The sequence below is a fragment of the Pyxicephalus adspersus genome, chromosome Z, assembly GCF_032062135.1.
Source record: "Pyxicephalus adspersus chromosome Z, UCB_Pads_2.0, whole genome shotgun sequence".
Lineage (NCBI taxonomy): Eukaryota > Metazoa > Chordata > Amphibia > Anura > Pyxicephalidae > Pyxicephalus > Pyxicephalus adspersus.
In genome coordinates this window covers 76809550-76824787 of record NC_092871.1, presented here as the reverse complement: position 1 = coordinate 76824787, position 15238 = coordinate 76809550, and the positions used below count along the sequence as shown (strand labels likewise).

Below are 15238 nucleotides of genomic sequence, written 5' to 3'. Positions count from 1 at the left end.
ATTTTAATATTAGAGGACATAGCATGGGGAAGTTTGACTTTGGCTGTAGGGGCCGAATACAAGGCCCTTATGGCCTTATGGTTAAAATGTACTTGATGCATGCCCTATTTTGTGGTAAACACATTGCTTCAAAATCTGAGGTGGTAAATATAATTAATCCCATACAAAAGAAAGCAGTTTAGGGACATATTTTTTTAAAAAACAGACTACAATATTTATTACAGCTTAAACATCATAAAATGTAAAACTTTTACAATAGGTTTCATAATTTCACATAAATGTACATTACAGTGTAAGTGGGTAGACCAACATCAATGTATTGGGTACATGCCATTCACATTACAACTTGCTGGCATTTATTTTGATGTCACAATTGTCATTGATTATATTGATGACACTTCACCGAATTGTTCGCTTCATCAGACCATATACTGCCAGTAATGATGGATTAGCCCAACTATATAGCTATAAAACATGAAGAAACAGTGCAGTCACTTCTCTATATAAATGTGTTACAACATTCTTTTCACACAATTCATTTTATTTTGTATAGAATCATTTACACATATTAAGTATGCGTCTATTATTGCCAACATGAGAGTTTTACCGAGAAAGCTCCTGTAGCATATGTCCAGTATGGAACATAAAACCATCACTCAAAGCCTAATACAATACTACAAAACACAAGGTAAGTATTCCATAAGTAAATGCTGCAGCTGGAAATAAAGGTTGACCTATAAAACCCTCCATTCATTTGCTTACTTCCTGGTGCTGGACAGGAAAACCCCATTATGAACGTGAAATATGAATCCTTCCTACTTCCTCCATTTTTTTTTGTTTTTTTTTTGTTTTTATTGAATCTTGCTAATCGTGATCCTCTAAACAAAAACCCTGTCTTGGTAAAAAAAAGTCAATATGCAAAAACACACCACAAAAACCTGCACTGGGCATAATGCTCCTGACAGGGGCTTGGTACTAAGACCACCCAGCAGAAGCTGTGTGGGCCCACTAGCCTGTCTGACCAAAATCTCATTCTCTTGGGGTTGGCCTAAATCTTCTCACCAGATACTAGGCTAGGAGCTCTCCTGGAGAGAAAGTCCCAGTAGGGGAGAACGCTCGACGATAAGGCCAGACTTTAGAGACTGCGCATAAGAGAAAGCACCTTCCATCGTCAGTGGCACACAAAAATTACACCAGTGACAGTGACAACAATACATTAAAAAAAAAAAAAATAAGTGCTCAGTACATAACACTACTCCCTACTTCCTCTGATGCTTCTCCAAAATCGCATCCATCCGGGACGCTTTACCATGTGGTAAGCCCACAACTTCTTCCCCTTATGTTTTCTTTATAGCGCGTGACGTCATCGCACAACTGCGTGATCGCGTCACGCGTCTCAAACATCACTTCCTGTGAGGAAACCCAGAAGTGAATAGGGTGCTTGCCCACCAATATAATAGAGGAAGAGCCAGCTGGGTGTTCACAAAGGTAGGGCCACTAGGGGGTGCTATGGCTTGCATGGAGGTGGTGTGAGCCCGGAGAAGGGCCAAGGTGCAGGGTCCAAGCAGTAACCAGGTTTTCTCCAGAGCCTCTGATGGTGGGGATGTTGCGCCGCTGGTTACTGCCAGGTTGCTGTCCTTGGGCACACCAAGGTGGGCAAAACACTGTACCAAATCGCAAAGCAGAAGGAAGGCCAGGGTCAAGGCAGGCAGCAAGCAAGAGAGGTCAGGTCACACCCCGGGGGTCAACTGCCAGGAATCCAGGGGACAGACACCAGTGACAAAGGGGCCACTGCAGGCACAGGGAACACAGGAGACACTGGAAGCAGCAGGAGGCACAGGTGACCCAGGGATGTCCACAGACAGAGAGGAACACTGGAACAGCACAGGGAAGTTGGCTGGGAACCAACAGACTGGACAATGAGGGGTTAACGCAGGAGCTGGACACAGGAAACACTGAATTAAACCACAGGTGAACAGGAACTGGCTCAACAGAACCAAGAGCTCGGCAGTCATGGAGACACGTTGCACGAACACTGAGTGCATTGTGTGAGCTAGCTAAATAGCCAAAGATGGTTAAGAGGCAATTTTCTGATTGGCCAGTGGATTGGACGGAATTGATAAAGCTTGGAAACATAGGTACCCCGAGGGTCAGAACTGCCCGCATGCGCAGGAGAGAGAGAATGGCTTTTATTGGTATCAGTGGGAGGAATTGAGCCCTATTATTGGTATCAGTGGGAGGAATTGAGCCCTAATATTGGTATCAGTGGGAGGAATCGAGCCCTATTATTGGTATCAGTGGGAGGAGTTGACCATAATATTGGTATTAGTGTCCAATATTTGGTTTACAATGAAAAGAACATTGCACCATCACGGGTACCAGTGGAAGGATAGATCCCTATCATTGGTATCAATGGAAGGACTAGTGCCTTATCATTGATATTAGTGGAAGGAATATTGATCTATCATGGTAAGGAAAATGCTTCATTTTTTATGTCATTTGGAGGAAAAGTGCCCCATCAGTTGGAGGAGTTGTGCGTATCATAGAGAGGAGTTATGCCCCATTGTCTGTGTTGGTGTCAGTGAGTAAAAAACAGTGACTTGGCCTAACTGCCTTATTTGCATATCTTCACTGATTTTTTAACATTACTTTTGATTTAAAAAAATGTGTTTGTGTGGCCTGACGTAGAGATCCTCCCCGGATACCTACGTCAGGCCCCCCAGGAGGCTCTGCCTGCCCCAGAAGGGCATTTTTTTTCCAAGGGGAAAGAGATGCCAATCTTACCCATGTGCAGTGAGATCGGCTCTTTTTTCCCCCCTTCACAGTGGCTATGTCTGCGCAGTGCTAGATCAGATGACAAAGAAACAAGACTGAAGAGGGTGGCACACACTGGGACAAAGAGGAATTCCAGGACAACGCAGGACCAGATCGAGGAAAGGATCAACGTCGTTGAGGGAAATGTCATTTTTTTGGTTTTTGTTTAGTTCTGCTTTAAAGCATACCTAAACTCAGAATTTTCACTTTTTACACAAAAGGGTGGAGAACTCTTTTATGTAAAGTAAAAATTCTGTTTTTTTTTTTTATTTTAAAAGGGTGCAGCACCGCCCCCTATTTCTCCATCGTCTAAGCCAGGGGTGTCAAACTCAAATACACAGTGGGCCAAAATTAAAAACTTAGACAAAGTCCTGGGCCAAAGTTGAAACTGAAATAGCACTGCTACTACAATTCCCTGCATCAATAAAACAGTCCAATGCGGGGCCACACATAGGCAGAGAGGCCGCCAGTCTATAGACGCGAGTGATGCCGGGAATTGTAGTAGAGGTGCTATTTTAATGCAGTGGCAATTCATATTTAGGATTCCTTTGGGGGCCAAAAAAAGGCAATTTCGGGCCAGAGTTTGACACCCCTGGCCTAGGCAGTCGAGAATGAATGGAAGCGCAAAGCCTCCCGGGATACCTACATCACGCATCCCAGGAGGCATCTTGAGCATGCGCAGAAGGCGCCTTTTTGCTCAAAGATAAAATTTTGCTGATATCACACATTGAAAGTAGCTCGCCTAGGTCGGGGGACGTAGGATGAAGAACCTAGAAAAAAAGATGAAGATGGCAGCGTTTGGAGCGCAGGCTCAGGGACGGATGCCGAGACAATGTGGAAACCGATGCCAGACACCCGCAGTGTGATTGGACTGCCCTGCGGGATTGAAGGTAAGTGTGTGTTTTTGTTTTGTTTTTTAAGTTTTGAGTATAGTTCCTCTTCAACTTTGCAGATTTCTAACTTTTGTTGCTCTGTGGTTATTAAATTGCCAATAAACCACCAGGTGGCGCTGCGGGCAGGTCACGCACTACTCCGGGCCTGTCAGTAGGTGGCGCTATGAAAAGCACCGCCCGTCTTTTTCTTTGTGGTAAATAAAATCAAACGTGCTCTCCAATCTGATTGGTTGCATAGGTCACCTGACACTGTGTTTGCGGAAGTGGCTGTGTGTCCCCGGGAGGAGCGCGATGGCTCAGGCGACTCATTATAACAAATATCCGCAAGAGGAGCGACGGCGCCCGCGGATTGTGTCCCGGGAGGAGGCCATGGAGCTGCAGGACTACAGACACGCCTGCCATATCATGCTGTATGCGCCAACCATTGCTAAACTCTTCGGCCGTGTCCCCATCAGATACGTTGTGCTGGTGAGAGCTGGGAAGAGAAGCATTTAAAGCGGACCTGTCTGCTGATAAACAGATACATTTGTCATACATAGCATAATAATACAGCAGCAAGGGATGCTGGGAATACCAAAAACTGGTTACCTGTGGCCCCAGTTTTATTAATAACCCAACATTTCCGCTCCTCTGGGACTTTTTAGTGTTTTGTGGTTGTCTTCTAGTTGGGTAAGATGTTTTTCAAGTGGACTTTCCATAGAAATTAAAATCTGCACTTTTTTCCCTGTCGCTCTCCCAGCATATGATATGAAAAAGCAACTTGTAAGCAAGTTTACTGCCAGAAATTAAAAACAAAATATTTCCCGCCTCTGCTGTGTTTAGAGGATATGGGAGATGCCGCCAACATATTACACAGTGCTGTACAATATTTTTAAAGTGGTAATCATTAAAGCAAAATAGCCAGATATTAGGAGTTTTAGGCTGGGTCTACATGGACGTTTTTTGAAATTGCCTGTACATGTTCCTATTGCGTTTATATATGGGGTTTTTGCACTTTTATTAGTCTTTTAAAATGCTGGAAAATGCCTATGCCGCGTTTTTATTGTGTTTTACCATGTTTTTACTAATTTGCATATGAAGTGCTCAAAAACTTGGAAGAACGTCCCATTGAAATTAATGAAAGTGTTTACCTGCGTTTTCCAGTGTTACCCTGCGTTTTAATTTTTTAAACAATGCAAGCAATGTTTAAAGTAAATGTCATAAACGTGCCTCAAGGAAACGTTCTGGTGTAGATTAACCCATTGTCCTGCATGGGGATTTAGAAGAAGGGCTTTAAAAGCCTCAGGTTAAACTTTGGGGTAACAGTCCGTGTGGACTAAGCCTTAGGCTGGGTCTTCACGGAAACTTTAAAAAAAAAAAAAACGCATGTAAATGTTCTTACTGCATTTTTAAGCACTTTTACAAGCGTTTTAAAGCTTGCGCCAAAAAACTATTCGCCTATGACGTGTTTTACCGCAATTTGCTGCAATTTTTACATAGGCCTTGATAAGAGTTTTAATTTTAACCGCAGGGGTACATAAAACTTTTTACTCATTCCCTGAAAGGCATGCACAAAATAAGGCAGGCTTTATTGTTAAAGTATTTTTATTAGATGTGTGTGTTTTGTGTTAACTGTGTTTAACTTTTTTTACAGGTTATCCCACAATGAAAGGATAAATATTGTACAGCACTGTGTAATATGTTGGCACTATATAAAACCTGTTTATAATTATAATAATGATTCCTACAGCTGCATTGATGAGCACAGCCGTGGGACTCCTGACAGTGTGGGATCCCTGGGAACTTCAGGGTAAATGAGGACAAGTCTCCCCATTCACCTCTAGTGCTGAATGGCTGAGACACGGGAAACCCTAATGACGCATGAGCCATCATCAGAGTTTCCCTTTTCTCAGCCAATCAACAGACTTGCTCCTGATTGCTCCCGCAGCCCGAACGGAGCTGTGACATGTGTTCTGCACCCAGGAGCAATCGGCAGAAAGTCTGTTGATTGGCTAAGAAAAGGGAAACCCTGATGATGGCTCGAGCATCATCAGGGTTTCCCTTTTCTCAGCGCCGGGATGAAGAGGAATCCCAGGACAACATGGGATCGGTGAGCAAGAAGCACCAGTGCCACTGAGCGATCTGTGGGATTAAAGGTAAGTGTATTTTTTTTTTTTTTGCTTTTAGTTTAGTTCTGCTTTAAATCCCTTACAATACAATAATCAAAATCTAACCGTACAACTATCGGTGCCATTTCTCAAACTACATATATAATGTAGTATTCTATAACTTACACCAAAAGTGCTGTCACCAAGTATTTCTGGTGGAAATATTGTTTAAAGCTTTGATTATATCCTGTTTAGATTCTGCGTTCTGCTCATAACCATGGGTGTTACATCATCCTAGGCTTTCTAAATTATTTAAAACATATACAATCCCATTCTATAGACCGAGCACAGTACAAGCACTCTATTTTATGTTGGCTTTCATTTCCAGTTATTTTACTTATTTCTTTCTGGTATTCATCTTTTTTTTTTTTTTTTTTTTTAGATGATGATGAGGTATGATGGTCGACTTGGTTTTCCAGGAGGATTTGTAGACATGAAAGATGCCTCTCTGGAAGATGGTCTTAATCGGGAACTGCTAGAGGAACTGGGCCCTTCCTTTAACACTCTGAAAGTGACAGAGGAGAATTATAAGAGTTCACAGGTCCGAGAAGTGCCGCTGAAGGGTGTCACTCATTTCTTTGTCAAAGAACTGACATTAGAAGAGATAGAATCCATTGAAAAAGAGTCTTTCAATGCAAAAGACCACGGATCAGAGGTTTGTATAACATTTAAATGATTGACTTTTATAGAATGTCATCCAGTGTTTTGCTCTAAAAAATCGAGGATAAGTCTGATCGCTATGTAGTGGAAATGTATTCAAAGCGAGACAGTATCTGTCTATTCTGGCAAAAACTACAGTGTGGATGCAAAAAAACAAAACACAGACACACACACAGGTCTATATCTGCTCCTTCCTGTGTTGCATCCCACACAAAATACTGGGTATGATATGCATACACTTTTCTAGTGACCAATCCCCAAGCCTTAGCACTGGTATGTGAAAGAAGATGACTTTACCATTCCCTTTAGGCTCCAACAACAGGTAAAATTTTAGTGGCTGTACTGAAGCAGTAGGGAGGATCCTTGCCAAGGCAAGTTGCTGAAGGGGTGCCCTTTCACACATAATGTCAATTTGCCCTGAATGAAGGAAAGCAACAGTAGTCTTACTTGCACACATATAGCCTTAAGGAAAAGTTTATTTTTGAAATTTTGGATCTGGCAGGGGTTTCCGTATTATACAGTCAATATACTGTACACTTCGTAATGTATTTTCAATATACTAACCCACTTCACTGTATAGGACTTGTACTGCAGGTAACACTATCCTGCATGCTCGGAGCGTGCACCCACAGTCATTGATAAGAAGTATCCCATACAGTCAGTAACTGTTTCACAGACGCAACCTTCAAACCAGAAGCCAATGCACTGCAGGCTAGACTATTTCAAAGGGGTTACCCCAAGAAAACATTATTTAAAGCTTATGAGAAAGCACACCAGCTCCCTAGAGACAACCCACTGGCGAAGAAACCCAACCGAACTACTAAGGATTCAGTAACAAGGAATGTCACCACGTTCAACCAACAACACAGATCTATCCAACAGATATGCCAAAAACATTGGCACATTCTTCAGGCCGATCCACAAGCTCACAAATTTATAAGTGACAGAACTCAGCTAACCTATCGTAAGGCACCTTCTCTTAAGGACTAATTAGTGTTGAGTCTTTCGCAAACGAATTTATGAGAATAGCTATGCTGTGACAAATGGAAAAATAATAACTCCACTCAGTCATCACATGGTGACGAGCCATAACTTCAACCCACAAGGCCTAAGTTTTTTTGGCTTGGAACATATCTGCCCTCGGGGGGCGATATTGACATGCTACAATTAAAGTCAGAATGTAGATGAATAGTAACAGTGCAAGCTACTAAATATCCTGGCCTCAACGATATGTGCAGTTTTAAACCATTTCTATCTAAGCTTCAGTAGGGAATTCTTTTCCTTTCTATTATCACTCTTTCTTTATCTTTCAAGGCCCTCTTATACATTAAGCGTGGCATACATACCTATATATTAAATACAGTTTCTGTCTTCTGCGCAGTAAACCGATACTTTAATATATTTGATTCCATGTTCTGTAAATTTTTTGTTACTGTATATCGTACCATACTTAGCAAATCACTGATCTTTTTGGACTATATTTATGTATTGATTTTACTATTAATGACTGCAGCAACCCTTAGGCAGTTATAATAGTTACTCATAGATCTGATCATTTCACAATCGTGCTAATTTGCAACTATCTATGATCACCTATAAAGCAAAACTTTTATCGTCATTTCATTACTAGTGTTAGTATAAGTCTCCCAGCGATGGTTTCATATCTCTAAGTTTTTATGTCCCCCATTGCTCTGTCTCAAATGTTATCCTCACCGCAAATGTCACCTTTCATATCTTTATTAGTCACATTGTGACTAACTTTGTGGTCAATATTGTGATCAACACCCACTCTTAGTGCAAAATCATTGCATCATGTCCACTGCATCCAACAAACCCTTTACATCACTTGACACTCCTTACACATGACCTTTCATTCATCCCACAACAACCATAACTCCCTCCCTTTCTATTCAGATGCATTCACTTAAAAGACTAATCACACCCCTCCTCTCATTTTTGTCCCTCCCCCCGTGCAGGCAACCTTAGCGGGGGACCAAGCACCAACCCTAATGGAGTGTGGTTCCCCACGCCACTATGATGGATGGGTTCATAGCCCTGCCCACAGGTTGGCAAATGTGTCCCCCGTTTGGGTCCTGTTTGCATGCAGGACCCATTGAACTGCCCCATTCATTGTCAGGAGACAGCTCAATAAGGACCTGCACTGGGTTAGGGCTGAAGCACTTCTCTTTTCTTACAGCTCGTGCGCTGTGGCATCTAGAAAAAGTCACTTCCCCCTGTTGGGCTTTTAGGGCGGAAGTGCCTCCCTCAGTGCACGAAGCGCGTGCAAAATCACACACCACACTAGTAAACAGATCCCCACCCCTATACTTCCTTTTAAATGGCCAGCTGCTCAGTTTGTGTTTCTACGCTGCTCTTCCCGCACAGCGCCCCTACTGCACGCTGAAAACCTCCATCTTATCACATTATATCTCTTTTTGACTTCCTATCCTCTTGACAACATGTTTAACCTTTGCTAGCAAACGTACTCTATCGGAATCTGTATTAATATCAAACCTTTTTCCCAAATCTCCCCCCCCCGCCTCTTTTTTCAAAATTACCTTAAAATTATTATTATTTTTATTCAGACAGTAACCTGAATTATTATTAATTATTAATTTTTTCTTCCTTGTACCTCAGTACCAATGTTTTTAGAATAAATGCCATTACTGAACACCACTCCCCCTGCACCCCAGTACCAATGTTAATAGAATATGTATAATTACTGAACATTATGACAAAAAATATATACGCTCTCTTTATTTTAGAAGTTAGATGGTGGTGTTACTGTCATTTTGCACATCCCATTGTTCCTTCTTCTTTTCCCCTTGACTTTATATCAGCACAAGTAAGTGCAGTTGTCTCTTACCTTGGTCAGACAGTCATGATGCAAAATCCCAGTCCTAATGTCAATACAGTGGATTACATTATTGCACACTATGACTGAGACACACGTGTATATTTTTTCTTTATTCTAGACAGCAGTGTCACTCTCATTGTACACCCTTTTTGAATGCCCTTGTTTCTTCTTTTTCTTTTGATCGTTATACCAACAGAAGTAAGCACATTTCCTTCTTTACCCTGATTGGACAATCATGACAAAAATCTACATTTTAAAATTACTTGAACATTCATTTACAGATGGTTCTATTTATTATTATTTTTGATCAACATAGTTTATTTTTTGGGTGGTATCGTATGTACTTATGACGCAATATTACCTCATTTTGTTATGTAGTTATATTTGTGAATTCTGCATAGAAATTAATTACTGACCATGGACACCTTACGATTTTGGTAAAACAACAATTTTTGTTGAATACCGACAAGTATTTATGATACTTTGAACAACTTCTTTAACACTTTGTGGTTCTTATGTATATGATTTGTTTATATGCAGCCAGCAATTCAACATCCTACCTACCCTTGACTCTCCAAGTCCCCTGATGAAGCCCTTGGTGGCGAAACTCGTCAGGACACTGAATGTTTAATTGCTACAATTTTTCTAAGGATTGTATATCTAGCTATCAGGTCAAAAAACTCTCCTTTACGAGATCATGTGGAGGTGATCATACCACAATTTGTTTGCCTATATGTCAAAAATTGACTATATGAATATTACGGTTAATGGGATTATTGTCACTTTATGATATTTAATGTGTTCTTTCAATAACTTGCCACATAACAAATACCCTGGCTTTCCTCTGTGTTTCATTTACTTCTGCCAAACAAGTCACACAGTGCTACCAGACACAGCAGATAAATTGGTCTCCCTGTTTTCTTTTTTGCATAGCAGTTGAGAAATACATTTTTATTACCTTCCTGACCTTAGCTGTAGCTGTAGCACAATGATGGAAGTCATTATTGCTCTCTATCATACTGCCAGCACATATTTATTGTTGCAGGTTCTTAAGGTGGCTCTCCCCCTTTCATTATACAGTTATACTGTGCAGGATGGATTTTACGCTGATTACAAGTCGAATTCAGATATTTGCCCAAGCTGCATTCAAAAATACATTTATTTTTTTTAGTGAATGCTTTAATATCAGAATACAATAGTAGAACTATAAAATAAAGGATGCAAAATTAAATTAAATATATATGTACTAACATTCATACAAAATTCAAACTAAATTTTCTTGTTAATAGTATCATGGCAGTGATTTTGGACAACTAGTCCTGTTGAAAATTATTGGAGATTTTAAGTCTCAGGAAACCCCAATGTTTCCCATACATGATATTGGTACTGTAGTAACATTCAGCTACGTAACATATATAACAGCACAATGAATATATATGTGTTCTCAAAATATAGAAATTAAGTTATTTTTTTTAAAATGCAAAGGATCAGTATCTGTAAAAAGTGTGAAAGAGTACAGCTAACTCCTTTGTAAAGTATACAAAACATTTTGTGCACTTTACTCAAAACACTAGAAAACAAACTTTTTTGGTGTTGGACTAGTCATAAAACACCAAAACTGTGCAGCATGTAGGAGTTATCACTCCAGTGTTTCAAATATACATGCAAGGCAACATTCTAGTTTGCAAACCTCACACCACAATGTCTCATAAAATTATATTCTTATATTGTGTCTCTGTTACTATAGTTGTATATAGTTGAATAGTTAGCCAACTTGAAAAAGAACTCCCTTCATGGAGTTCACCTTTCTCATTCCCCTATGCAATTGGATATTCCCAGTCTAATAGTTCCTATGAGTGTATAATACCATTTTATGTATTTACTAACATTACTTTTACTGCTACCAGCATCTTTAAAGATTCCCAACCAAGGTTTTGCCTGGGCAGCTTCTACATGGGATATCCCAATGACGTATATATTTATATCTCTTCTGACAAGGTCTCCAACTTTTTCCCATGCTAGCTAGTTTGGCCAGATCTTCAAAGAATTGAATCTGGCCAAACTCAGGTTGACCTCCTGAGATACTGGTAGCAGTATGCCAAATAGGGGTAAATAAATAATATTTTTCTCTGGGTTGCAGTATGGCGCCTACTTTTTTTCTGAAATGTAGTTTGGTGAAAAGCAAAAGTCTTGGCAGGATTGTAATATTGTTTATTAGGATGCATTCCTCTAATAACGCCATTCATATGCTTGGGGCCACGGTATTTTCATTAAATCATTATATCATTTCTGGGTCTCATCGATTAGTCGGCTCAGGGTTGATATCGGACAAGAACCTTGCGTGTGTACAGCGCTCTCCATCCATTGTCGGGAATAACTGTCCTGGCCGATCCACGGACGATGAACGGTTGTAATGCAAAGTGAAGGAAAGAGAGCGTAGCAGGGTGCCGCTTCGTCGTTCTCCCCCTCCCCTCTCCATAGAGCGGAGCTGTGCTATATGTACAGAGCTCATTCATGCATTGTGCAGTTGTTTGTTGTTGGAAAGGATATTTCTCGATCCTTTCCAAGGGCAAACGACTGCACAATGCATGAACGAGCGCTGTACACGTGTGTACAAAGCCTTAGTCCAGTAGAGTAGGAGTTTGGTTTAGGTTACTCCCAACTAGGAAGGGTTTTTTTTCCTTGTTGGAACAAATTAAAACAGGCTTTATAATTTTGTTCTTGCTTTCCTCTGTGTCAACTATGTCAGTAGGGATATATCTGGGATATGTTTATTTCTCTAGTGGTTAAACTTAATTGACTGATGTCTTTTTTTCAACCTGACTATGTAGCTAGAGGAAAAAACAATGCTGCATTTGTCCAACCCTGAATAGGTAATGGTTTAGTAATTTAAATTTAAAAAAATTATTTGTGATTATCCAGCTATGGCAGTTGATATGGTCAGCTTGTCTAAAAACCTATGGGTTGTTGTCTGTTAAAATGTAAGAACTTTAAATGCATCCCATGACCATGCCAAAAGAAATACACGTAATATTTAGTATATGAAACGGAAGGCTATAAGCTTGTAGGTGTAAACTCAAAGCTTGTTAAATGCTCTTTCAATTAGTGTTTATTAGCTGTTTAATAATAATAATAATAATTAGCTAACATTTATTGTATGGTTGTATACAGGTAGTCCCGGGTTAAGGACATCCGACATACAGACGCCTCCTAGATTTGAATGTGGGGCTTCCCTGCCCGCTCCTGTGCAGAACAGAGGCTTGAATGGGGGAGGAGGGCCGTTTGCATGACTTACATAAGAAATCTTTTGCTAAACACAGCTGAGGTTGTGGGTGATCTTAGGGGGTGAGCTCTTTCTGCAGCCTCTTGTAGCTCTTTAATGACCAAGACAAACTCTGCAATTATTTCTTTTTGCACATCAAAGCACAGCTTGCTGCAGAAGTTACTGAATGTCTAGGCTCTATAAAGAATTTTTTTTTTGCTTTGTTTGCGATTAGCTCACAGTGAGGATTTTATACAGTAACTGACACCATGCTGCCTAATAATATGTTGAGACAAACATCTGTCCTAATTGCAATTATTAAAATAATGCACCTGTTCCGACTTACATACAAATTCAACTTAAGAACAAACCTACTGGGACTACCTGTATATGAGGGTCTGTACACAATAGATTTTCATCACCTGAAACAATGGTTCATGATCCTCTTGGTCAAAAGTCTAAGATATAAGAGTAGAGTTTAGGTGCCCCTTGATGCCATTGAGAAGTACATTAGCGATCATCCATGTTTGGCTAACAATTTGTTTTCATATACCAGTGCAGCAGGTCTCACACTCTTCTTCCTTCCTTTCCTCTTCATAGAACATAACCGGTTGCTGGGCAAGGATCTTAGCAGTGTGTCTGTGCACTCATCATTCCTAAAGTGTTACCATAGACTTAAGTGATATACGGTCCATCATGATGGTCCCTAATAATGACTTTGTCTTTGTTGTTTTACTGTTTGCCCAGGTGATGGGAGTAGTCCGCGTTCCCCTTTATACATTACGTGATGGATTCGGAGGTCTTCCAGCCTTTCTTTCAAACAACTTTATTGGTAACTCCAAAAGCCAGCTCCTGTATGGGCTACGTTCCCTCCGCCTACTTCGCGAGGACCAGATCCAAGATGCAATATGGTGTAGTCAAAATAACCAGTATTAATAATGACAGTTCTTTTGAGAGGTACAGATAAAAGTGCTCCCGTGGCATGGCTATATTAAGTTAATGGTTTCTGAATGTACCAGTATGATTTCTCCGCATCCAGATCTGTCCAAATGATTGTTTAAGGCACTTATAAAGCTTGTACAACTTTACCAGAGGCTTCTGGTTTCACACGGTGCATGACTTGGGCTCCCTGTTGATTACCATAGAGCTAGGGGGAGCATGACAATATCGCCCTTCTTAAAGGCAATATTGGGGTAGGAGGAACCGAAAAGATCAGCAAGTGTTTAGTACTAATATATCTGTATTACTGTTGACTTATATTAGTCTATTAAATGCATACGTGTGTATGTCCAGTATTTGTTTTTTTGGTTATTTTTGGACAGAGTGGGTAAGAATTAGGACCCTTGCTGCCAAAACGTGACATTCACTTTAATTGAAGTTGCATATCTGGATTTTTTGAAGAATATAACGGTCAGTGCCTAAATTCATGCACTTTAATGTAAATGCAGAAATGTTCATTTTTTATTTACCGATGCATATTAGTTAGTTTAGTGATTCAAATTTAGGGGGCTGCACGCTGAGTACAGTTTATCATTGGTGCAAAGGACAGCATATCTTTGGCACGGTGTCATTTAAATACCTGTATTTTCAGAGTAAAGTACAGTGTTATACCCCCCCCCCGGGTCTACTTTTGGGAGAAGGGGCATAACTGAAACAGAAACTTTAGAGAAGACGGAGATGGAGATGATGATGGGGGGGGGGGGCGGGGGTTTAATGACAAACGTGGACTGAAAAATCATACCATCATCTCTTTGCTATGTTTGTTAGTTTAATTTTCCCCTCAGATTGAGGAAGTCTCTTTATTATTTTTTTTTTTTTTTTGCAAAATACTGAATGTATTATATGTATGGTTTATTTACAGTCTGAACATGTAGCAGTTGTATGCCATGGTTGTTTTACTTTTGTTGCACTAATAAAACTGATGCAGTTCACCATCTAGTAGTAAATACCGGAATTCATTTTGAGCCTTTTTTTTTTTTTTTTTGATATAAGTACTCTATAAGTTTTGTTCCAAGCAGGTGATGCGACACCTTCTGCGACTATAGGCTGCTGGAAGATAGTGCTTCTTTTATCTGAGAGGCTCAGCATCACTACTATGATACATAAAGTGTTGTTACTGGCAGCAAATTTAGGTAAATACATTTAAAACCTATTCACAAAAAACATTTTTGTTAATAATTTTATAATATGTTAATAATAATATTAATGTTGATATTTGTTTTTAATCAATCTAAATTGACACTCATTTTTTTCTAAATCAGAACTATCCACTACCAAGAATATATTTTTCAGTATTTAAATAGAAGTGCGTGTGCAAAGTCCCACAAATACTTGTTGATTCTGCCTGGAAAGTCAAAGTAATGCAGCTCAGTGCTTAACCCACAAATTTTTTTAAGCCGGTTGGGAAGAAATTGTAGGCGGGTGGAAGCCCATGAACTGTGACCCAACTCTTCAGTAACCACCCAAAAACAGCTGGATGGTTGCTGAAAAGTGCCGGGTGGTGCAACCAGCTAAAATGGGCTGGGGAGAACACTGCAGCTTCCTGTGATGATGTGACCATGCCGTACTGCTCATAAAGTCAAAGCAGAGTTGCCTCCTCTATTAA

General features: G+C 40.2%; 1 protein-coding gene across 1 annotated transcript; it reads left to right on the top strand.

The window, feature by feature from the left end:
* The first annotated feature begins 3956 nt into the window (after positions 1 to 3956).
* On the top strand, positions 3957 to 14567 carry LOC140343441 (U8 snoRNA-decapping enzyme-like). The gene is made up of 3 exons (XM_072430118.1): positions 3957 to 4175; positions 6237 to 6509; positions 13381 to 14567. Exons 1-3 carry the CDS (start codon positions 3999 to 4001, stop codon positions 13567 to 13569), a joined length of 639 nt encoding a protein of 212 aa, XP_072286219.1. The 5' UTR covers positions 3957 to 3998; the 3' UTR covers positions 13570 to 14567.
* Positions 14568 to 15238: the final 671 nt, after the last annotated feature.

What these genes read in the sequence shown, in the direction of transcription:
- LOC140343441 (XM_072430118.1), top strand. Translation starts at nt 3,999, where the DNA reads ATGGCTCAGGCGACTCATTATAACAAATATCCGCAAGAGGAGCGACGG. An exon ending in CCATCAGATACGTTGTGCTG is followed by an intron (nt 4,176 to 6,236) that starts GTGAGAGCTGGG and finishes TTTTTTTTTTAG; the next exon opens with ATGATGATGAGGTATGATGG. An exon ending in CAAAAGACCACGGATCAGAG is followed by an intron (nt 6,510 to 13,380) that starts GTTTGTATAACA and finishes CTGTTTGCCCAG; the next exon opens with GTGATGGGAGTAGTCCGCGT.